Raw genomic sequence first — 24,951 nt, forward strand, 5'->3', positions numbered from 1 at the left:
CTTGTCTGCCCTCATGAATGGATGTAAAAGATCCCACGGAACTATTCGAAGAAGAGCAGGGGAGTTCTCACTGTGTCCTGACCAATATTTATTCCTCAACCAACATCACTAAACAGATTATCTGGTCATTATCACATTGCTGTTTGTAGGACCTTGCTGTGCACAAATTGGCCACGGTGCTTCGACATTACAATTTTAAAAATATATATTTAATCGGCTATAAAATGCTTTGAGCAGTGAAAAGTGCGATATAAATGCAAGCTTTTGTTTGTTAGCGTGGCAGGATGCTGCACCACCGGGTTATAGAACAACATGATATTATGAGTGATCTGTTGAAACTAAGCAACACGTGCTCTATATGGGCGGGGAGGCCTCCAACTCCCACTCCCACCGTACATGAGTTAGCTGCCTAATGTCAACCAAACATTTCGAGCCAGGGCTCCGGTCTAAACTCATTGGGCTGTTTGGAAAAGGGGTTGAACCCTGCACCTTCTGAATCAGAGGCGGGCATGCTATCACTGAGCAAAAGGCTAGTTTCACACCTAACTCCTGGTGGGTAACTTCTACTTTTTTAAAATAAAAAGGCCAAGTACCCAATTTTCAGATCACAGTAAGGAAGTGGGAGAGAGGATAAAGTTATGAATTTCACCCTCGCCCTGATGGAGTGTCTGTTGGACGGCTGATCTAGTACACATCCCACTATTTGGCTTAAGTAGTATTGGTAGAATGAAGGGACATTTACTGTCCAGGGCAATGGGGAAAAGGCGTTTTTCAAAAATAGCAGTGAGGAATGGAAATTTCTTTTGATTTTTTAATTGAATTATTTATTTTTTCAGTTTAGATAATTTTGTGGCTGTGTTTTGTTTCTTCCCTCTTCCCCAACCCCCTTCTGTTCTCAGTGCTTTTTGTTCAACGGCTAAGATCGGCATGAAAACAGTTAGTAGTTATACTTTTTCTCCCTTTTCTTTTAGCCTCTCTCAGATGACACAATTGAAACGTGACAACCGTAGTCATAGAATCAGAATCTTACAGTACAGAAGGAGGCCATTTGGCCTGTCGTGCCTATGCCGGCTGTTTGAAAGAGCAATCATGCTTAGTCCCAAACCCACCCCACCCCCTGTTTTTTGACTATAACCCTGTAACTTCCTCCACCTCAAGGTCCTTTCCAACTCCCTTTTAAAATTATTTAAGGAATCTGCTTCCACCACCTTTTCAGGTAGAGCATTCCAGATCCCGACAACTCCCTGAGTGAAAACATTTTCCTCATCTCCCCTCTAGATCTCTTGCCAACAATTTTAAATCTATGACCTCTGGTTATTGACCCACTTTCCAGAGGGAATAGTCTACTCTATCAAAACCTCTCATCATCTTGAAAACCTCGACCAGGTCACCTCTTAACCTTCTCTGTTCCAGGGAGAACAGTCCTAACTTTTCCAACCTCCTCATAACTGAAGTCAGTCAGCCCTGGTAACATCCTGGTAAACCTTCTCTGAACCCTTTCTAATGCCTTTACATCTTTCTTGAAGTGTGGAGCCCAGAATTATCCAAGTGGAAACAAAGTATGTGTGTGCAAGAATTGCAGGCACAAAGTTTAGAGCTCTTGTGCACAGCACCATCCCAATTTAGATAGTTTTTAATTTTAAAGAAATAATTTGCATTTCTATAGCTCCTTTTGCATCCTCAGGACATCCTGAAGCACTTCACAGCCAATGAAGTACTTTTTGAAGTGTAGCCACTGTTGCAATGTAGGATACCTGGCAGCCAATTTGTGCATAGCAAGATCTCTCAAACAACAGAGATATATGACCAGATAATCTTATTTTTTTGTGGTGTTTGAGGGATATATGTTGGCCAACGCACCACGAGAACACCCTTGCTCTTCTTAGATTAATGCCGTGGGATCTTTTACAACTGTCTTGAGAGGGCTGAAGGGGCTTTGGTTTAACATCTACTCTGAAAAACGGCATCTTCAACAGTGCAGCAATCCCTCAGTACTGCACTGAAATGTCAGCTGTCAAATGTGTGCTCAAGTTTCTGGTATGGGATTTGAACCCACGACCTTCTGATTTAGGGGCGAGAGTGCTACCATTTAGCCAATTTTTTTTTAGGGATTTTTTTTCCTTTGAAACATTGGTACATTCAAAGTATCCTCTGCTCTTATAATATTTTTCTGAACTAATTGTTCTCCGTTTGTTTTGGAACCTAAGCTTTCTATCTTTGTTGAATAACTTTAAACCTGATGTATTTTAAAATGAAATTTTTGCTCTCTGCAAAATACTAAAATTGCAGAGGTAACACGTAGACCTAGACAGCTATTCATCTTTTGGCAAGGACTACTTTAAAAAGGATTAGTATTTTAATGTTAATTCTGTGTTAAAATGTCATTTTTCCAGCTTGCACGGAAAATGGGTTTTCCAACCAATGTCGTAGAAGATGCAGCAGAGAACATGATCAAATTGTATGAGCTGTTTATCAAATATGATGCCAGTATGGTAGAGATAAATCCTTTGGTGGAGGATGCTGCTGGGATTGGTAATGTATACTGGCCTGCTTTTATTTCAGATTTGCTGCTTAATGTTTACTAATGGGATTTTATGCTGAGAGGGGTCTGTATTTTTTTTTTCAAAAACTGGCCATTTCTAAATTCCAAATTAGTGGATTGGGGGGAGGGTGGAGCTATGTTAATGAACTCTTCAATATTTCTGCAAGAGAAATGGTGGAGCGTGCAAAAGTCTCATGAAATTATGGCATAGCGTAAGTAAGTCACTTGCACCATCATTTCCTGGGACTTTTGCACCCTCAAACTGACCCTACACTGTAATGGCGCAAGTTTGCAGGAAATTCTGGGCAAATGTGTCGTTACATTGGGCCCAAATTTGGCCAGGAGTTGCTCTGTTTTTTTGGGAGCAACTTTATTTTTTTTGGCGTATCTTAAAAATCACAATTCTGCACATTTAATTTGCACCAGTGTAAGTGAGTTAGTTAGGATTTTTTTTACTTTTGTTTTTTTTTTAAAAAGGGGGTGTTGCCAACCACCTACATCTGTTTTGGCTATTTAAGCTGATTTGGACAGCTAATAGTTGCTCCAAACTAACTTAGGCCAGCGTTTGTGGCCCGCACAGAAAACCCTTGCGGAGAGTTAAGAAATCAGCGCAAGTAAGTACATTTAAAGCACCAAGCACTAAACAAAGCACAAAAATAAGCATTCAATAACAAATAAAAAATGCAAGGAAGCTGAGAGGACCTGCACCTAGCACCAAGACTTACAAAGCACAAAAAGTAATCAGCAATTAATTAACAAATAAAAAATGGAAAGAACCCTGCACCTAAAGCACTAAGGCCAAAGTAATAAGCAATCAATCAATCAATAACAAATAAAAAATAGAAGTCCTACCTTTTATGTGAAGGGAAGGCAGTGGGCCACCGATGAGGGAGCCCATTCGGCCAGGTATGGGGGCGGCGCGCTTCGGCCCCTCCCACACAGCCTGCAGAGCGCACACTCAGATTCTGAGGGCGAGGAGCTACAGCGCATGCGCGCACACTCTAGCGCGTATGTGCAGAGGTCCCTGCACTGTTTTCAGTGCCGGGACCTGGCTCCGCCCCCGAATGCCATGCTGCACCACCATCGAGGAGAGACTGGGAAGCGGCCAAACTCGGCCTGAAGATTTTTGGCATCCTTGGAGTTCTACAAAAGTGGCGCACCTCTGGCGCCAGAAATCTGTATTGGCCAAACTTGGGCCCAAAGAATGGGTCTTGGCACAAGAGACTTGAAAAGGAATATAATGTTAAGGAGTTGATGCGATAAGGCTTCCTAAACGCCACAATTAAATGCACACTGTTATACCGATAAGTTCTCTCTTTATATTGCATTCAGCCAACAAATCCATCCACTTGCGATTGAAGAGCAATAACATGCATTTCACCTTCAATAGCATAATACATCTGAATGTGGACATGCTTCGTTTTCATAGGGGGAAGCAAAAATGCCTTTACAACCAAATTTCAGCATAATCCCTGAATCAGTCTTTTCTATACTTTCAACAAGATCAGTTATTAAAAATACCGGCAAAGATGTAGTTTTGGTAGATTGAGGGAGGATCTCCTGCCACTTGTCTCTGCCTGCATAAGTTGCCCTTGATCCTAAATCACATCTTAAACAATTAGTACTTGTTATGTTAAGTTGACCTACATTTGTAGCATTACACCAATTGTAACCTCGATTATTCCTTATGAAATATTCCTTTATTTGTTGTGAAAAAAAGTGTGGATATTGGTGTTATAGAAAAACGGACCACCACCTGTTTTCTTTTAAATGGTCTTCCCATACTTTCATGCAGTGAGGTCCTTCCACACGTCCCTTTTCGGATAGAAAAGCCAAATATCCTGGTCACGACTGCTATTTCTAGTTCTACAGTTCAAGTGACATTCGGGAAAATGTTGTTGAGCGCCCACAACACAACCGCCCCATCAAACTAGCATTAAAATACTAAAGTGATGCTACAGTTTTACTACCTCAGCTTTAACTGCTACTTGAGGAGTAATGCTGTTCCTATGATGTTTATGCCCTCAAAGCCTCCTTGATAAAGTGCAACATCCCCAACGACACCTGGGAATCCCTGGCCCAAGACCGCCCTAACTGGAGGAAGAGCATCCGGGAGGGCGCTGAGCACCTTGAGTCTCATCGCCGAGAGCATGCAGAAACCAAGCGCAGACAGCGGAAGCAGCGTGCGGCAAACCAGACTCCCCACCCACCCTTTCCTTCAACCACTGTCTGTCCCACCTGTGACAGAGACTATAATTCCCGTATTGGACTATACAGTCACCTGAGAACTCACTTTTAGCATGGAAGCAAGTCTCCCTTGATTTCGAGGGACTGCCTATGATGATGTTGAATGAAGTTCCTATGATGTTTATGCATCGCTAAACCTAATTGGATTTATTGGGGTTGGCCCAGACTGATTGGCTGCCATTTTATCCGTTGACATCTCTACAATGCAAGAAATTCTTGACAGTTGCCAACTGTTTATTCAATTATTACTGTATTAGTGATGCATTTTTCAGCTATAACCTTTTGTTTGCAGTGATGTGCATGGATGCAAAGATCAACTTTGATTCTAATGCTGCCTATCGGCAGAAGGATATTTTTGCCCAGCAGGACTGGAGTCAGGAGGATGAACAAGACAAGCAAGCAGCTGAGGCAAAGCTCAATTACATTGGATTGGATGGAAACATTGGTTGTTTGGGTAAGAGATGGGGATTGAATACATCACCGATTAATTAATAGAATCAAGTGAGAAAAACAATTCTCCCCAGATTGTGTTAAGATTATTTTCTTCTTCCACCCATTTTATCTTAAACTTTACATTTGTCGTTCAGCTTGTCTGTGCATGCAAATTACCGCAATTTCCTTTGACAATCTAAGGGTATGTATCTTGATCAGCAATTAACTCTAAATCCAAATAAGTGTGTACGCATAGAATTGCGCAAACCAAATTGTGCATAATAGTTTTTGTTAACTGCTGCTCTCTCCCTGATCCGATTGAGGGTGTTGAGAGAGGGGAGCTATATTATCACAGTATACTAATTAGACCCCTCAAGTGGAAAATACACATAGCATTTGAAATTGGCTTAATGGCCCTGAATTTACTGTAAAATTAAAGGTGAGGCCAACGATGTTCGCCGTTATTTATGCACGGATCAGCGAGCACACATGCATTGTTAAACACGAACATCTAGAAGTTGCTGTCAGATGAGCTGCCCCTCCATCAGCTTCATGAAAATTGCATCTCACCGTCTGACTTCCCATTCACATACATTAAACGGTGTGAAGTTCCTGTACCTGCATAGTAGATATGGACTAAACTCGCTACAGAATGTTAGGGCTTGTCTATTCCAGTCTAAGCATCCTTTTAACAACGTGATAAGTCTTAATTATTGCCAAACAACCTCTCTGGCACTGAAAGTGAACTATTACAAACGTGGAGTCTTTTTTTTGCTTTTCCTTTCTTTCTTTTCCTCTCTTTCTTTTCCTCTCTTTTTTTAAAATTTTACTTTCTGTACTTGATTTGACATGGAATTCATTTTTCTAGCACTTCCTGGTTTAGACTGCGAGACTCACTAACAATTCTTCAATCTGATTGGTTAAGAAGATATACAATTCCCAGATCCCCTGCAGAGAGCACTGTACGGTTTCAATGTCATTTTGACAGTAACTTGCCGTGCAAAACCCCACGGTAAGTGAAAGTATACTGAGTGGCTGGAGCCATTTGTTCTCCATTCACCATCTGCCCCAATGTCTTTCCCTCAACAAATCTTGAGTTAATTTTGGAAATTAAGTTTTGCCCAGCCTATCTCTTGTCAATGGAACTGCAAGAAGCTGCTTCTTCCCTCTGTTACTGAAAAAATATAGCTAATCAGTGTTCTCCCTTCAACAAACACCTGGGTTCCTTTTGACAATGACTCACAAGCAGGTCCATGTGCATGTGCAACACCGTTGGCCTCACCGTTAATTTCACAGTAAATGATTAAATGAATCATTTAAAAATGCCTTTTTGATTTTCAACTCTCCGCTTGGCTCAGTTGATAGCATGCTCATCTGAGTCAGCAGGTTGTGACTTCAAACCCCACTCCAGGGCCTGAGCACATAATCTAGGCTGACACTTAAATGTAGTATTGGAGGTACCGTTTTTGGGACAAGATGTTAAACTGAGCCCGTCTGCTTGTTCAGACAGAAGATCCCATGACACTATTTGAAGAAGAACGTGGGAGTTCCTTGGTGTCTTGACTAACATTCTTCTCTCAACCAACATCACCAAAAATAGATGCACTGGTAATTCATCTTATTGTTGTTTGAGACCTTGCTGTGTGCAAAATGACTGCCGCATTCACCTACATAGTATTATGTATGTAAACGTTATAATAGTGTAAAACTTGCCATCAGGGGGCACACCTGTTAGAGCAAGCAAGTATAAAAGGTTGTCTCCCATGCTGCTTCTGCACTCTGGAGTTTGATTAAAGAGACTAAGGTTACATCAGTTTGAGCTTGCAGCATACAGTCTTGTGGAGTTATTCTGAACATAATAATTGGCGACGAGTAACAGATCACGAACTTTCACACAGTTATGGCTGCTGTTGGTATTCTTGAGAGATTTGTTGAGGGTGATGATAGGGAAGCCTTCGTTGAGCGTCTTGACCAGTACTTCGTGACCAACGAGCTGGATACGGACAGTAATGCGGTCAAGCGCATGGCGATTCTCCTCACCGTTGGTGGGTCCACGATATATGGCCTCATCAAAAATCTGCTAGCACCGACTAAACCAACGCACAAGACATATGAAGAGTTGTGCACGCTGGTTCGGGAACACCTCAAGCCGAAGGAGAGCATCTTAATGGCCAGGTATCGCTTTTATACGCACCATCGCTCCGAGGGCCAGGACGTGGCGAGCTATGTCGCCGACCTAAGACGCCTTGCGGGACCGTGCGAATTTGCTGGATTTTTGGGGGAATTGTTGCGGGACTTTTTCGTGCTTGGAATCGGCCACGAGGTCATTCTTCGCAAACTGCTGTCTGCTGAATCCCTAGATCTGAGCAAGGCAATCACATTAGCCCAGGCTTTCATATCCATGAACGATAACACAAAGCAGATATCTTCTCAGCATCGAAGCTCACCGGCAAGTACTGTGCATAAAATAATGCCTTCAGCAGGCAGAACTGTGCATGGCAGGGCCTACACACCTGCAGATGCCAGACCTAGGGCATGGGGCGTGAATGCGAATCTGTTAACACCATGTTGGCGCTGCGGGGGTAATCATAGAGCCCATCAATGTCGATTCAAGCACTACGTGTGCAAAGGCTGCGGAACAATGGGGCACCCCCAGTGAATGTGCAAACGTGCTGTAACTCACCATGTGGCAGAGTTGGCAGAAGATGACCAATCTGGCGCGGATCACGCTGAACGAGTAAGAGAGGTAACTCAACCCGAGGCTGAAGAGGAAGTGTATCGGGTACACGCCTTCACCACCAAAAGCTCTCCGATAATGTTGAAACTCAAATTAAACGGCATTCCAGTTTCCATGGAGTTGGACACGGGGACGAATCAGTCAATTATGAGCCAGAAAGCTTTTGAGAAACTGTGGGGCAACAAGGCACAAAGGCCAAAACTAAGCCCGATTCATATAAAGCTGCGCACTTACACCAAAGAGCTCATACCAGTCATTGGCAGTGAAGATATCATATGATGGAACTGTGCATGATTTATCACCATGGATTGTACCAGGCAATGGCCCAACGCTGTTCGGCAGAAGCTGGCCAGGAAAGTTCTGATGGAACTAGGACGATATCAAAGCGCTGTCTTCGGTGGATGATGCCTCGTGCGCTCAAGTGCTAAACAAATTTCCGTCGCTATTTGAGCCAGGCATCAGCAACTTCACAGGCGCTAAAGTGCAGATCCATCTAGTCCCTGATGCACAGTCCGTTCATCACAAGGCCCAAACGGTTCCATATATGATGCGGGAGAAAGTCGAGATCGAACTGGACAGACTTCAACGAGAGGGAATTATATCGCCAGTCGAGTTCAACGAGTGGGCCAGTCCAATTGTCCCGGTGTTGAAAAGCGATGGCTCGGTCAGAATCTGCGGAGACTACAAAGTAACGATCAACCGAGTCTCGTTACAGGACCAGTACCCACTACCCAAAGCGGGGGACCTGTTCGCAATGTTAGCAGGGGGGCAGTCGTTCACCAAGCTGGATCTAACCTCTGCTTACATGACACAGAAGCTGGCTGAATCTTTGAAAAGATTGACGTGCATCAACACGCACAAAGGACTGTTCAGGTGCCCTTTTGGGATTCGCTCGGCTGCTGCCATCTTACAGAGGAACATGGAGAGTCTGCTGAAATTGGTTCCGCACACTGTTGTGTTTCAAGACGACATCCTGATCACTGGTCACTTGCACAACCTGGAAGATGTTCTAAAGCGACTGGACAGAGTGGGACTCAGGCTGAAATGCTCAGTGTGTTTTCCTGGCGCCAAAAGTCGAATTTTTGGGGAGAAAGATTGCGGCAGACGGCATCAGACCTACGAACTCTAAGACAGAGGCCATCTAGAGTGCACCCAGACCACAGAATGTGACGGGGCTGTGTTTGTTCCTGGGACCCCTCAACTATTTTGGTAACTTTCTACCCGGGTTGAGCACTTTGCTGGAACCTTTGTATTTATTGCTATGAAAGGGTGAGGACTGGGTTTGGGGTAAATCTCAAAAGACTGCCTTCGATAAGGCCTCTTACAAGTTACTTGTATTGTATGACCTGTGTAAACGTTTAGTATTAGCTTCGTATGGGGTCGGTTGTGTGTTACAGCAAACCAATGTGTCAGGCAAATTGCAACTGGTTGCATATGCGTCCAGAAATTTATCTAAGGCTGAAAGAACCTACAGTATGGTTGAGAAAGAAGCATTAGCGTGCGTATACGGGGTTAAGAAAATGCACCAATACCTATTTGGACTCCGGTTCAAGCTCGAAACCGACCACAAACCTCTCATTTCGCTGTTTTCAGAAAGGTATTAACACCAATGCTTCATCCCGCATCCAAAGATGTGCACTAACATTATCTGCATATGACTATGTAATCTGCCGCAGTCCAGGCACTGTGTTGATGCCCTCAGTCGGCTACCATTGCCCACCATGACCAGGGTGGAAATGGCGCAACCTGCAGACTTCTTGTAATGGATGTTTTTGAGAGGGAAGGGTCACCCGCCACGGCTCGCCAGATCAGGACCTGGACTAGCCAGGACCCTGTGCTAGTAAAAAAAAAAACTGTGTTCTTAATGGGAGCTGGTCAGCTGTTCCCGGGGAAATGCAAGACGAAATTAAGCCATTTTACTGACGCAAGATTGAAATGAGCATCCAATCGGATTGTCTCCTATGGGGGAATCGTGTGGTTTTGCCAAAAAAAGGCAGGGAAATGTTTATACTCGACCTACACAGTACTCACCCAGGCATAGTCATGATGAAGGCTATCGCCAGATCACACGTTTGGTGGCCCGGCATTGACTTGGAATTGGAGTCACAGTTGAGCAATGCACCAAGGGAGGCCCCACTGAGTCTGTGGTCATGGCCCTCCAAACCGTGGTCTAGGGTCCATGTAGATTTCGCTGGCCCCTTTCTGGAAAAGATGTTCCTAGTATTAGTGGGCGCTTACTCTAAATGGATTGAATGTGTAATAATGTCATCATGTACGTCCACTGCCACCATTGAAAGCCTCCAGGCCATGTTCGCCACCCATGGTTTGCCCGACATCCTTGTTAGTGACAATGGACCATGTTTCACCAGCTCGGAATCCAATTAATTCATGACCAGCAATGGCATCAAACATGTCAGGTCTGCCCTGTTTAAGCCCACATCCAACTGTTAAGCGGAACGGGCAGTCCAAACTATCAAGCAGAGCTTGAAACGCGTGTCGGACGGTTCCCTGTAGACTATTATCTCGGGTTCTGCTCAGCTACCGGACGCGACCCCACTCGCTGACCGGGGTTCCCCCGACAGAATTGTTAATGAAGAGAGCACTCAAAAGCAGGCTCTCCTTAGCCCACCCGGATCTCAACGATCGTGTAGAAACCCGGCGTCACTGGCATAACATGTACAACAATCGCGCGGCTGTATCGCGTGACATTGAGGTTAATGACCATGTATTTGTTCTTACTTACGGTCATGGTCCCAAATGGCACTGTTTTAGCCAAGGAGGGGAATAGAGTGTTTGTTGTCAAACTTCACAATGGACCAACGTGCAGAAAGCATTTAGATCAGACCAAACTGCGGTTCACTGACAACCAAGAACAGTTTGAAGAGGACATTACCATTATTGATCCATCAACACACGCTCAACCAGCAATTGACCTCGCTGTCAGTCACAAGCATGAACCCACCATGCCCGACAGTCCGATCAGACCAGCCGTGCTGCAGTGCAGCAATGGTCAGACCAACTCACCCATGCCAGGACTTCAACTCAGGCGATCAACCCGGGAACATAGAGCCCCTGATCGCCTCAACTTGTAAATAACTTGTATCGAAGACTTTGGGGGGGGAGGGGGGAGTGAGTGATGTTATGTCTATAAACTTTATAATAGTGTAAAACTTGCCATCAGGGGGCGCAACTGTTGGAGACCCAAGGGTCACCTGCACACCTCGTGCAAGCAAGTATAAAAGATTGTCTGCCATGCTGCTTCTGCACTCTGGAGTTTGATTAAATAGACTAAGGTCACAATCGTTTGAGCTTAAAACATACAGTCTTGTGGAGTTATTCTGAACATAGCACACAGCAATAGTTGACTGCACTTTGAAAGTAATTAGTTGTATGTGACGAGCTTTGGGAGACCTGAGAGCTGTGATATGGTGTTATACTGGTGTAAATACTTACTTTGTTCTCTTGGTTATCTGTTTAAAAAAAGCATGTTAATGATATCATTGTATTGAACCACAAGTCTATAAATCCTCTATACTGCCATACAGTAGACCAAATTATCACCTTAATTTTAAATACCCCACTTGTTTGGAGACAAAGACTCCTAATTTCTTACTGTATATTGTGTCATGTTACTAACCGAGCTATTACACAGCTCCAATATTGGAAGCTGGTACCTCCTAGTTAGTAAAAGTACCCTGATTTACACTGTGCAACAGTTCTATGAAATAGGAAGCACCATACAAGTAAGTTTATGGATTCTACTACCCTTGGTCTCTCATCCCGGTACGGGCCATTCTCCTAATCTGAGGAAAGACGTTCTTGCTATTGAGGGAGTGCAGCGAAGGTTCATCAGACTGATTCCCGGGATGGCAGGACTGACATATGAGGAGAGACTGGATCAACTGGGCCTTTATTCACTGGAGTTTAGAAGGATGAGGGGGGGATCTCATAGAAACTTATAAGATTCTGACGGGACTGGACAGGTTAGATGCGGGAAGAATGTTCCCAATGTTGGGGAAGTCCAGAACCAGGGGACATAGTCTTAGATTAAGGGGTAGGCCATTTCGGACTGAGATGAGGAGAAACTTCTTCACTCAGAGAGTTGTTAACCTGTGGAATTCCCTGCCGCAGAGAGTTGTTGATGCCAGTTCATTGGATATATTCAAGAGGGAGTTAGATATGGCCCTTGCGGCTAGGGGGATCAAGGGGCATGGAGAGAAAGCAGGAAAGGGGTACTGAGGGAATGATCAGCCATGATCTTATTGAATGGCGGTGCAGGCTCGAAGGGTCAAATGGCCTACTCCTGCACCTATTTTCTATGTTTCTATCCCCTTCTTAACGGGAGGCTAGATTAAGTACATGAGGGAGAAAGAAATAAAAGGATATAGGCTCGTGTTGAGCAGAGACCAGTTGGACTGTGTGGCCTTTTTTTGAGCTGTAAATTCTATGTAATCCAGCACTGTGTCCTTTATCAACCAGGACCGTTTCCTCTAGTACCAGCATGCAAACATTTGAATTGAGGTGCCCATTCTGAAAAGGGAAACCGTACTAGGTGTGGATCTGGGAACAGACACTTGATCAGCTCTTTCCCCAGCTCCCCAATTTTCTTCCTCCTCTCCTGTAGGCACGTGCTCCTACTGAGGTACACTTCACAGATCCTAGCTGCTGTCTAGTACTTCACACAAGTGACCATTCTTCATGTGTGAGCCTAGACAGCTGATGATTCAACAATATCTATCCCTGTGCCCTTTCGAGTAGTGGCGGGTCACTGATCAGGAATGGCAGTGGCTGATATATTTTATTTATTGATTTCCCATCTAAACCAATTGTATTACCTATCCTACTGCCCTGGGTGAGATCCGCTAACTTTGCACAGACTAAGGATCAAATCTGGGATCATCTGGTGCGTATGGCTTTTGTATTGCACCATGTTAGTACCCATTAAACCAGTGGGGGGCTGGTGTCTGCCATCCATGATTGCAGGACTACACATGCTTGCAATCAAGGTAGGGATGAGACCGCTCCTCGGGTGGTCTCGTTGACGGTGCACTGAACAGGAGTAGGCCATTCAGCCCCATGACGGTCTGCACCTGGGCAGGACCGGAACCAATGTCCTAGGGGGAGTGTTTGCTAGTGCTGTTGGGGAGGAGTTAAACTAATATGGCAGGGGGATGGGAACCAATGCAGGGAGACAGAGGGAGACAAAAGGGAGACAGAGGGAGACAAAAGGGAGGCAGAGGCAGGAGACGGAGGGGAGATGGGGGGGGGGGGTGGTGGGGGGTGGTGGGAGGGGGGCGGAGAGGCCCGGGGCGGGGAACAGGAAGGGCCACTGTGCGGCAGAATTCTAAAAGGACAAAGGGTGTTAAAAAAACAAGGCTGAAGGCTTTGTGTCTGAATGCAAGGAGTATCCGCAATAAGGTGGATGAATTAACTGTGCAAATAGATGTTAACAAATACGATGTGATTGGGATTACGGAGACGTGGCTCCAGGATGATCAGGGCTGGGAACTCAACATCCAGGGGTATTCAACATTCAGGAAGGATAGAATAAAAGGAAAAGGAGGTGGAGTAGCATTGCTGGTTAAAGAGGAGATTAATGCAATAGTTAGGGAAGACATTAGCTTGGATGATGTGGAATCTATATGGGTAGAGCTGCAGAACACCAAAGGGCAAAAAACGTTAGTGGGAGTTGTGTACAGACCTCCAAACAGTAGTAGTGATGTTGGGGAGGGCATCAAACAGGAAATTAGGGGTGCATGCAATAAAGGTGCAGCAGTTATAATGGGTGACTTTAATATGCACATAGATTGGGCTAGCCAAACTGGAAGCAATACGGTGGAGGAGGATTTCCTGGAGTGCATAAGGGATGGTTTTTTAGACCAATACGTCGAGGAACCAACTAGGGGGGAGGCCATCTTCGACTGGGTGTTGTGTAATGAGAGAGGACTAATTAGCAATCATTGTGCGAGGCCCCTTGGGGAAGAGTGACCATAATATGGTGGAATTCTGCATTAGGATGGAGAATGATAGTTAATTCAGAGACCATGGTCCAGAACTTAAGGAAGGGTAACTTTGAAGGTATGAGGCGTGAGTTGGCTAGGATAGATTGGCGAATGATACATAAGGGGTTGACTGTGGATGGGCAATGGCAGACATTTAGAGACCGCATGGATGAATTACAACAATTGTACATTCCTGTCTGGCGTAAAAATAAAAAAGGGAAGGTGGCTCAACCGTGGCTATCTAGGGAAATCAGGGATAGTATTAAAGCCAAGGAAGTGGCATACAAATTGGCCAGAAATAGCAGCGAACCTGGGGACTGGGAGAAATTTAGAACTCAGCAGAGGAGGACAAAGGGTTTGATTAGGGCAGGGAAAATGGAGTACGAGAAGAAGCTGGCAGGGAACATTAAGGCGGATTGCAAAAGTTTCTATAGGTATGTAAAGAGAAAAAGGTTAGTAAAGACAAACGTAGGTCCCCTGCAGTCAGAATCAGGGGAAGTCATAACTGGGAACAAAGAAATGGCAGATCAATTGAACAAGTACTTTGGTTCGGTATTCACTAAAGAGGACACAAACAACCTTCCGGATATAAAAGAGGTCAGAGGGTCTAGTAAGGAGGAGGAACTGAGGGAAATCTTTATTAGTCGGGAAATTGTGTTGGGGAAATTGATGGGATTGAAGGCCGATAAATCCCCAGGGCCTGATGGACTGCATCCCAGAGTACTTAAGGAGGTGGTCTTGGAAATAGCGGATGCATTGACAGTCATTTTCCAACATTCCATTGACTCTGGATCAGTTCCTATCGAGTGGAGGGTAGCCAATGTAACCCCACTTTTTAAAAAAGGAGGGAGAGAGAAAACAGGGAATTATAGACCGGTCAGCCTGACCTCAGTAGTGGGTAAAATGATGGAATCAATTATTAAGGATGTCATAGCAGCGCATTTGGAAAGAGGTGACATGATAGGTCCAAGTCAGCATGGATTTGTGAAGGGGAAATCATGTTTGACAAATCTTCTGGAATTTTTTGAGGATGTTTCCAGTAAAGTGGACAAAGGAGAACCAGTTGATGTGGTATATTTGGACTTTCAGAAGGCTTTCGACAAGGTCCCACACAAGAGATTAATGTGCAAAGTTAAATCACATGGGATTGGGGGTAGTGTGCTGACATGGATTGAGAACTGGTTGTCAGACAGGAAGCAAAGAGTAGGAGTAAATGGGTACTTTTCAGAATGGCAGGCAGTGACTTGTGGGGTACCGCAAGGTTCTGTGCTGGGGCCCCAGCTGTTTACATTGTACATTATTGATTTAGACGAGGGGATTAAATGTAGTATCTCCAAATTTGCGGATGACACTAAGTTGGGTGGCAGTGTGAGCTGCGAGGAGGATGCTATGAGGCTGCAGAGTGACTTGGATAGGTTAGGTGAGTGGGCAAATGCATGGCAGATGAAGTATAATGTGGATAAATGTGAGGTTATCCACTTTGGTGGTAAAAACAGAGAGACAGACTATTATCTGAATGGTGACAGATTAGGAAAAGGGGAGGTGCAACGAGCCCTGGGTGTCATGGTACATCAGTCATTGAAGGTTGGCATGCAGGTACAGCAGGCGGTTAAGAAAGCAAATGGCATGTTGGCCTTCATAGCGAGGGGATTTGAGTACAGGGGCAGGGAGGTGTTGCTACAGTTGTACAGGGCCTTGGTGAGGCCACACCTGGAGTATTGTGTACAGTTTTGGTCTCCTAACTTGAGGAAGGACATTCTTGCTATTGAGGGAGTGCAGCAAAGATTCACCAGACTGATTCCCGGGATGGTGGGACTGACCTATCAAGAAAGACTGGATCAACTGGGCTTGTATTCACTGGAGTTCAGAAGAATGAGAGGGGACCTCATAGAAACGTTTAAAATCCTGACGGGTTTAGACAGGTTAGATGCAGGAAGAATGTTCCCAATGTTGGGGAAGTCCAGAACCAGGGGTCACAGTCTAAGGATAAGGGGTAAGCCATTTAGGACCGAGATGAGGAGGGACTTCTTCACCCAGAGAGTGGTGAACCTGTGGAATTCTCTGCCACAGAAAGTGGTTGGGGCCAATTCACTAAATATATTCAAAAGGGAGTTAGATGAAGTCCTTACTACTCGGGGGATCAAGGTGTATGGCGAGAAAGCAGGAAGGGGGTACTGAAGTTTCATGTTCAGCCATGAACTCATTGAATGGCGGTGCAGGCTAGAAGGGCTGAATGGCCTGCTCCTGCACCTATTTTCTATGTTTCTATGACCCTGCACCACCATTCAATTAGATCACAATTTACCCACCTTGGCTCCATATCTCTTGATGCCCTTAACTAACACATTTTTTGATCTCAATCTTGAAAGTTCCAATTATCCCAGAATCCAGAGCCTTTTGGGGGTGAAAGAGAATTCCAGATTTCTACTACCCTTTGTGGAAAATCTGCTTCCAGATTTCCCTGCTGCATGGCCTAGCTCTAATTTTATGTTGCCTCGTTTCAGGTCCCCACACCAGAAGAAATAGTTTATCTGTATCTACCGTATCCAATCCTTATAACATTTTAAATACCTCACTCTCTTAATCTTCTGTACTTGAGGGAATACAAGGCAAGTTTATGCAACCTGTCCTCAATCTAACACTTTAAGCCCCGGTATCATTCTGGAGAAACTGTGCTGCACCCCCTCCAAGGCCAATGTATCCTCCCTGAGGTGCGGTGCCTGAAACTCAACACAGTTCTCCTGATGAGGTCTGACCAAGGCGCTCTGCAACTGATGCATAGCTACCTCCCCTTTGTAATCCAGCCCCTTTGAGATAAAGGCCAACATTCCATTAACCTTTTTGGTTGCTTTTTGTACCTATCTACTAGCTTTATATGATTTGTACTCTAAATATTCCTGGATCAATCAGAACTTCAGTTAGAAATGTTCAAGTTTGGAACTTGTAACCTGTGTGAAGGATAAACACTTAACAAGGACTGGTTGGGCTGGACAGCCTGGTTCCGTGTTGCATTTCATATATTCAGTAAATAAATGCTTTACTGTGGACCATATACCGTAGACACCTCAAATTGCTGGAGAAATACCACCAACTATGTCTCCGCAAGATCCTGCAAATCCCCTGGGAGGACAGACCACCAACGTCAGTGTTCTCGCTCAGTCCAACATCCCCAGCATCGAAGCACTGACCACACTCGACCAGCTCTGCTGGACGGGCCACATTGTTCGCATGCCTGACACAAGACTCCCAAAGCAAGCGCTCTACTCGGAACTCCTACACGGCAAGCGAGCCCCAGGTGGGCAGACGAAATGGTTCAAGGACATCCTCAAAGCCTCCTTGATAAAATGCAACATCCCCACGGACATCTTGGGGGTCCCTGGCCAAAGACCGCCCTAAGTGGAGGAAGTGCATCCGGGAGGGCGCTGAGCACCACTAGTCTCGTCCCCGAGAGCATGCAGCAAACAAGCGCAGACAGCAGAAGGAGCGTGCGGTAAACCAGTCCCACCCACCCTTTCCTTCAACGACTGTCTGTCCCACCTGTGACAGAGTCTGTAATTCTCGTATTGGACTGTTCAGTCACCTAAGGACTTACTTTGGGTGGAAACAAATCTTCCTCGATTTCGAGGGACTGCCTATGACTAACTGGCGTTATTGTAATAGGACACAGGATCAATGAAGCAAATTAGCATGGTTAAATCTTTGTTCAAAACTGTAAACTCGAACCATGATTTAAAAAAATGGGCAAACACTTTTAAACAATGCAAAATGTATCTAAAGTAATGTGGAAGTATTAAGAAGAAGATAGGCAGTTCTTTGATTCAAGGAAAGACCAATAAGGGGAGACTTTTTAGTTTATGTTGATATTTGCATGTCTGTGTGCATTTTACTTTCAAGTAATTTTTTGACTGAAATTTTCTGAGCCTTTGCTGGTTTTGTTTTGTTAAACATGGGTTGGCTGCATATCATTGGGTATTTTATTTTGCAGTAAATGGTGCAGGTCTGGCTATGGCCACAATGGATATCATAAAGCTTCATGGAGGATCGCCTGCCAACTTTCTAGATGTAGGTGGCGGGGCAACAGCTCAGCAAGTGAATGAGGCATTTAGACTTATTACTTCAAACAAAAAGGTGAGTTGGGTGAATTATTACCCTTTTCTGTTGCAACTGTTTGGATTTGCCTGGGGATTTAATGATGCTAAATGTTCCTCCGATGACCTAAGCAGTTATACTTTTTTGTCCATCTTTCCAGTGTACCAGTCTCTGAGCAAAGGAGAGTAGACAGGATGCCATCCAGTCTGCCAATACACAAAGCTAGTTATAGATTAATCACCATCACCGAAGCCAGTCTTCAGCAAGTTTGATTCACACGACGCATTATCAAGTAACGGCTGAGCGCACTGGGTACAGCAAAGGCTATGGGACTCGACAGCTTGTGCTCCAGAACTAACCGCACCTCTAGCCAAGCTGTTCCAGTACAGCTGCTACACTGGCATCTACCAGACAGTGAAAAATTAGCCAGATATGTCCTGTCCACAAAAAGCAGGACAAATGCAATCTGGCCAATTACTGCCCCATCAGCTTACTCTCAGTCATCACCAAAGTGATGGAAGATGTTAACAGTGCTATCAAGCAGCACTTACTCACCAATAACTTGCTCACTGATGCTGAGTTTGGGTTCGACCAGGGCCACTCGACTCCAGACCTCATTACAGCCATGGTCCAAACATGGACAAAAGTGCTGAATTCCAGAGGTGGGGTGAGACTGACTGCCCTTGACATCAGGGCAGCATTTAACTGATTGTAGCAGCAAGGAGAGCTAGTAAAATTGAGGTAAATGGGAATTGGTGGGGGGCGGGGGGGAACTCTCCACTGGCTGGAGTCATAGCCAGTACAAAGGAAAATGTTGCGGATCAATCATCCCAGGATATCGCTGCAGGAGTTCTTCAGGGCAGTGTCCCAGGCCCAACCATCTTCACCTCCTTCATCAATTACCTTCCCTCCATCATAAGGTCAGAAATGGGGATGTTCGCTGATGATAGCAGTGTTCAGTTCCATTCACAACCCTCAGATAATGAAGCAGTCAATGCCCGCATGCAGCAAGACCTGGACAAAATTCAGGCTTGGACTGATATGTGGCAAGAATGTTACTTGCTACTTAAGTCCCAGGCAATGACTATCTCCAATAAGAGAGAGTCTAACCACCTCACCTTGACATTCAACAGCATTACCATTGTCTTCCACAATTAGCATCCTGGGGGTCACCATTAACAAGAACCACTCCATTTGCCTGGATGAATGCAGCTCCAACAACACTCAAGAAGCTCAACACTATCCAGGACAAAGTAGCCACACCTGATTGGCATCTCATTCACCATCTTAAACATTCACTCCCTCCACCACTGGCACACCGTGGCTGCAGTGTGTGCCTCTACAAGATGCACTGCAGCAACTCGCCAAGGCTTCTTCGACAGCATCTTCATCGTCACTCGGTCTAATTCCTGGAACTCCCTCCCTAACAGCACTGTGGGATGTTTTAACCACACAAACTGCAGTGGTTCAAGAAAGTGGCTCGCCACCATCTTTCTAGGGCAATTCGGGATAGGTAATAAATGCTGGCCTTGCCAGCGATGCTCACATTTAGTGAATGAATGAAAAGAAAATGAGCAAGACTCATTTGGCCCATTTTAAGTCAATCCCTGTAGAAACCTGGGTTATCACCAAGGTCAAACTGCTTTGTAACCAGTTGCTGGTTGGCTTGCAAGAAAAGCCCATCATATGGGAACGCCCTTGAGTTTGTCTCCATGGCAACCCAACCAAGATCAGAAACTTATCGAGTGTCAAATTGCAGATGTCGGGGCATGTCATACTCTACTTTGCTGCCATATGTTGGTGAATTCATTTAAAATACCAACTAGGCTTTGAACTTTTATTAATTAAAAGGTACTGCAAGCTATGAATAAGTGGTCCCAAAAACAACTAAAAATATGGTTGACCTTTCTGAATGGAAATCTGTTTTTATTGAGTTGCAAATTCATTGCTCCCCTTTTTATATAAAAAATGGAAGAAAACATAGAAACATAGAAAATAGGTGCAGGATTAGGCCATTCAGCCCTTCTAGCCTGCACCGCCATTCAATGAGTTCATGGCTGAACATGAAACTTCAGTACCCCCTTCCTGCTTTCTCGCCATATCCCTTGATTCCCCGAGTAGTAAGGACTTCATCCAACTCCCCCTTGAATATATTTAGTGAATTGGCCTCAACTACTCTCCGCGGCCCACCACTCCCCGGGTGAAGAAGCCCCTCCTCATCTCGGTCCCAAATGGCCCACCCCCCATCCTTAGACTGTGACCCCTGGTTCTGGACCTCCCCAACACCGGGAACATTCCTCCTGCATCCAACCTGTCCAAACCCGTCAGAATTCCAAACGTTTCTATGAGGTCCCCTCTCACTCTTCTGAACTCCAGTGAATACAAGCCCAGTTGATCCAGTCTTTCTTGATAGGTCAGTCCCACCATCCCGGGAACCAGTCCGGCGAATCTTCGCTGCACTCCCTGAACAGCAAGAATGTCCTTCCTCAAGTTAGGAGACCAGAACTGTACACAATACTCCAGGTGTGGCCTCACCAAGGCCCTATACAACTGCAGCAACACCTCCCTGCCCCTGCACTCAAATCCCCCCGCCATGAAGGCCAACATGCCACCCGCCGCCTTAACCGCCTGCTGCACCTGCATGCCAACCTTCAGTGACCGATGCACCATGACACCCAGGTCCCGCCGCACCCCCCCCCCCCCCTCCTAATCTGTCACCATTCAGACAATAGTCTGTCTCTCTGCCTCTACCACCAAAGTGGACAACCCCACATCCATCCATATTACACCTCATCTGCCACGCACCTGCCCACCCACCCACCCAACCCATCCAAGTCACCCCGCAACCTCACAGCACCCTCCTCGCAGCTCACACCGCCACCTAACCCAGCGTCATCCGCAAATTTGGAGATACTACATTCAATCCCCTCGTCCAAATCATTAATGCACAATGTAAACAGCTGGGGCCCCAGCACAGAACCCCGCGGCACCCCACTAGTCACTGCCCGCCACCCTGAAAAGCACCCATCTACTCCCACTCTTTGCTTCCCGTCCGACAACCAGCCCTCAATCCACGTCAGCACACTACCCCCAATCCCACGCGCTCCAACCTTGCACATTAATCTCCTGTGTGGGACCCCGTCGAAAGCCCCCCGAAAGTCCAAACATACCACATCAACTGGTTCTCCCCCGTCCACCCCACCGGAAACACCCTCAAAAAATTCCAGAAGATTCGTCAAGCACGATTTCCCCCCCACAAATCCACGCCGACCCGGACCCATCATGCCACCATTCTCCAAATGCGCTGCCATGACATCCCCAATAATTGACTCCATCACTCTACCCACCACCGAGGCCAGGCCGACCGGCCTACAATTCCCTGCCCTCTCCCCCTCCCTCTTCAAAAAGTGGGGTCACATTGGCCACCCTCCACCCGACAGGAACCGATCCAGAGTCAATGGAATGCCGGAAAATGACTGTCAATGCATCCGCCACCTCCAAGGCCACCTCCCCAAGCACTCTGGGACGCAGTCCACCAGGCCCCGGGGACCCACCGGCCTTCAATCCCATCAATTTCCCCAACACAACCTCCCGACTAATAAAGATTTCCCTCAGTTCCTCCTCCCCACCAGACCCTCTGACCCCTTCCATATCCGGAAGGCTGTTCGTGTCCTCCTTAGTGGATACTGAACCAAAGCACTTGTTCAATTGGTCTGCCACTCCCCTGCTCCCCGCCATGACCTCCCCCGACTCCGACCGCAGGGGACCCACGCCTGTCCCTACCAACCCCTTTCTCCTTACATACCTATAGAAACTTTTGCAATCCGCCCCAATGTTCCCTGCAAGCTTCCCCCCGCACTCCACCCTCCCTGCCCCAATCAAACCCCCCGTCCTCCTCTGCTGAGTTCTAAATTTCTCCCAGTCCCCAGGCCCGCCGCCACCTCTGGCCAATCTGTACGCCATGTTGCAGTTTTCAGGGTTGTGCAAAACTTGGTGAGGGTTGGAAAACATTCTTGTAATTCTTGGTGTGACTATTCCTTTCAATGAAGTTCAGTGGCTCTGAAAAAACAAATTGCTTTAAAGTCCTCAACCTAAATACAGCAAAGCCTGTTAATTGTACCGTTTTAATATTTTCTGCTTGTTGAACTCTAGATGATTCTGATTAATTCTAGTGTTAGGTCCTAAGAGTCTATTTAATATTTCTGGGTTAAAGCACACCAGTTAACAGCTAACCTAAATTTAATATAAAATGCAGTTGGACCCATGTCATTTTCATTCATGGTATAGAAATATCTGGGGTTCTGATTCTAATCCTTCCATTTGCAACGTTTGTGACCTATTTCTAAAATGTTGTAATCTTTGGGCTGGATTTTCAACTTTTAGGATTTTGGGGCGTTAATGGCGACGGGGCGGTCCTGATAACATCTGAAAAAAGTTTGCGCCTCAGTCAGAAAAATTGGGCAGCTGGGCCCTGAGTGTGGGGCGGAGCGGTAAAGGAGGCATTAGGGCGCTAGGCCAGCTGAGCAAACGAAAATCCCGAACTAAAGAGCCGGCCTGGGAGTGCTCCGAGAGGTCTGTGGGGTGGGGGGGAGGGGGCGAAAACCCACCAAAAACATTCCCAATATAGCTCACGTCACCACAACATAAACCATAAAAAAAATAAAAGAAAAAGCAATATCACTGACCTCAGGTTGATATTACTTACCTCATTGCAGCCGCAACAGCTTGGAATGCCTGCTTTCACAGGCATTCCCACCAGGACGTGCTGCGGGGCGCTACGGGTCGGGCGAGAGTCAAAAATCGAGCCGGTGTCGCAACCAGGGGCATTGCACACCGCGCTTGCCACTTCCGTCCGGTAATGCTCCGTGCCCTGCCAAAACCGGCCCCGAAAATCCCGGCAGAGCACTGGAAGCTGGCCAGCCACACACAAGACCTCACCGCCGCCATTGCTGATCCTCCGGGGCGAAAACCGAGGCAGACAGCAGCTGAAAAATCCAGCCCTTTATCTTTTTTCATGTGTTTTTATCAAAGCTATTTTTTTGTCATGCATATGTCTGAATAACTTAATAGGATAAGAGGGCTCTGCTGAACCAGCAATTTAAATTATGCAAACATAAAAAGTACTGTGCGTTAGGCCTAAGGGAATAGATGGTGCTGGAATTCCCAGAGCGGGAAAAGCAGGCGAAAAATAGCAGGGTTTTTTTTCAAAAGGAGCGAATAGCAAATGGAATAATGCATTAAAGAAACTGAGGTTTCCACTCGGCCATGACCTAACACTAATTAATTAGTAATGGGCAGGAGGAATTAAAAGACAGACATCTATTTGATATGTTTCTCAGGGCTGATAATATGCTATATAAAGTGTTTCATGCAAATTACTTTTTGTGTCCGCCGTGGCTCAGTGGGTAGCGCACTCCTCTGAATCACAAGGTTGTGGGTTCAAGTCCCACTCCAGAGACTTGAGCACAAAAATCTAAACTGACTCCAGTGCAGTACTGAGGGAGTGCTGCACTGTTGGAGGTGCCATCTTTGGGATGAGACATTAAACCAAGGCCCTGTCTGCTCTCAGGTGAATGATCCCATGGCACTATTTCGAAGAGCAGGGGAGTTCTCCCATGTGTCCTGGTCAATATTTATCCCTTAACCAACATCACCAAAACAGATTATCTGGTCACTATCACATTGCTATGCGTATTTATAAAACAAAATACACAGTTATGGAAAAATCATTAATCTGTACCATAAAATTGGTCATTGAATGTTAAAAATGCTTGCAAAAATCTCTATTGTTGAAGGCTTGGCTCTCATTCTGGGTGCCTGGAACTTGAACTCTGCTTCAGTTCCAGGGGTTGGAAATTTCATCAAGGCCTTCAGCTCTGGGAGTTTTAGCTCATTTTGACACATTCTGCATGAAAGTGATGCATCATGAAAGTCTAGTTTTCACCCTACTCCTGTGGAACCATACTAATCAGAGAGCACAGTGATGACCTGTATCACATGACCAGAGGAAGATTTGTAAATGACAGACATGAGCAGGGAAAAAAATGGCAAAAATATAATTTTTTTTTGTATTATGTATAACTTAAGCCATTTTAAATGGAAATTCTGCGCTAATTATTTTGCTTGGGATGAGACCGTTTTCATATTGTGAAGGGGTACTGATATTTGCGCCTGGGATGGGGAATTTTCTGAGGCATTTTAATGCTGAGCTGGGACATTGTGGCTAGAGTCAGTCAGACTGAGGGCGTGGCAAATAGTCACATCCTCGAAGTGCTAGTCAAGCGAGACTCCACAGTGGGAAACCTTCCCTGATGCAGTGCTACATCGATTATCTGATTTTTTTTTTTTAGCACTACATTCTGACTTTGCTATTATTCACATTAATTCAAATGATTGGTTATTTCAATTTTTTTGAGTGTAAAAGCTTAAACTTATCAGGAGTTGACGGTATTCAGCTATTACTGCATTTGTTGTTTTATGCTTATTGTTTGCATTGAACAAGCTATCTTGTCTTTTTTTCCCCCTCGCATTGATTTTTTTTTTCTCAAATGAAAATATGTCGTGAAATGATATTGATAATGTGCTGTGATTCTCTTTGGGTGACCAGATACTTGCAGCAACTTTTTAAAGTTAGCCAGTGTACAACCCTCTGTCTAAATGATTTTGAGTGGGTGGAATTAGGAATGTTATTGAAAGATTTAGCTATCTTTTCAATTCCTGCTCACCTGAACGCAATGCAGCTTTCTCCATGGCATGACATCTGTGTTAGACAAGCATTGAGGAAGATGGAAATTCCCAGCAATAGGAGGGTGAACTGGGACTCCTTGTGCATCTGTTTAAGAGTATAGCACATCTAACTTCCCAATATTTTACATTTAAAAATTAACACCAGTGCAATGGTA

At 45.4% G+C, this 24,951-nt stretch overlaps 1 protein-coding gene across 1 annotated transcript in view; it reads left to right on the forward strand.

The window, feature by feature from the left end:
- LOC139276294 (succinate--CoA ligase [ADP-forming] subunit beta, mitochondrial-like) overlaps positions 1 to 24,951 on the forward strand; it is a 120,028-nt gene that overhangs the window by 85,819 nt on the left and 9,258 nt on the right. The window contains exons 6-8 of the mRNA XM_070894062.1: positions 2,394 to 2,532; positions 5,082 to 5,243; positions 17,946 to 18,088. Coding sequence (XP_070750163.1) covers positions 2,394 to 2,532; positions 5,082 to 5,243; positions 17,946 to 18,088 — 444 coding nt within the window. The remainder of the gene's footprint in view (positions 1 to 2,393; positions 2,533 to 5,081; positions 5,244 to 17,945; positions 18,089 to 24,951) is intronic.

Source organism: Pristiophorus japonicus, chromosome 11 (genome assembly GCF_044704955.1).
Source record: "Pristiophorus japonicus isolate sPriJap1 chromosome 11, sPriJap1.hap1, whole genome shotgun sequence".
Lineage (NCBI taxonomy): Eukaryota > Metazoa > Chordata > Chondrichthyes > Pristiophoridae > Pristiophorus > Pristiophorus japonicus.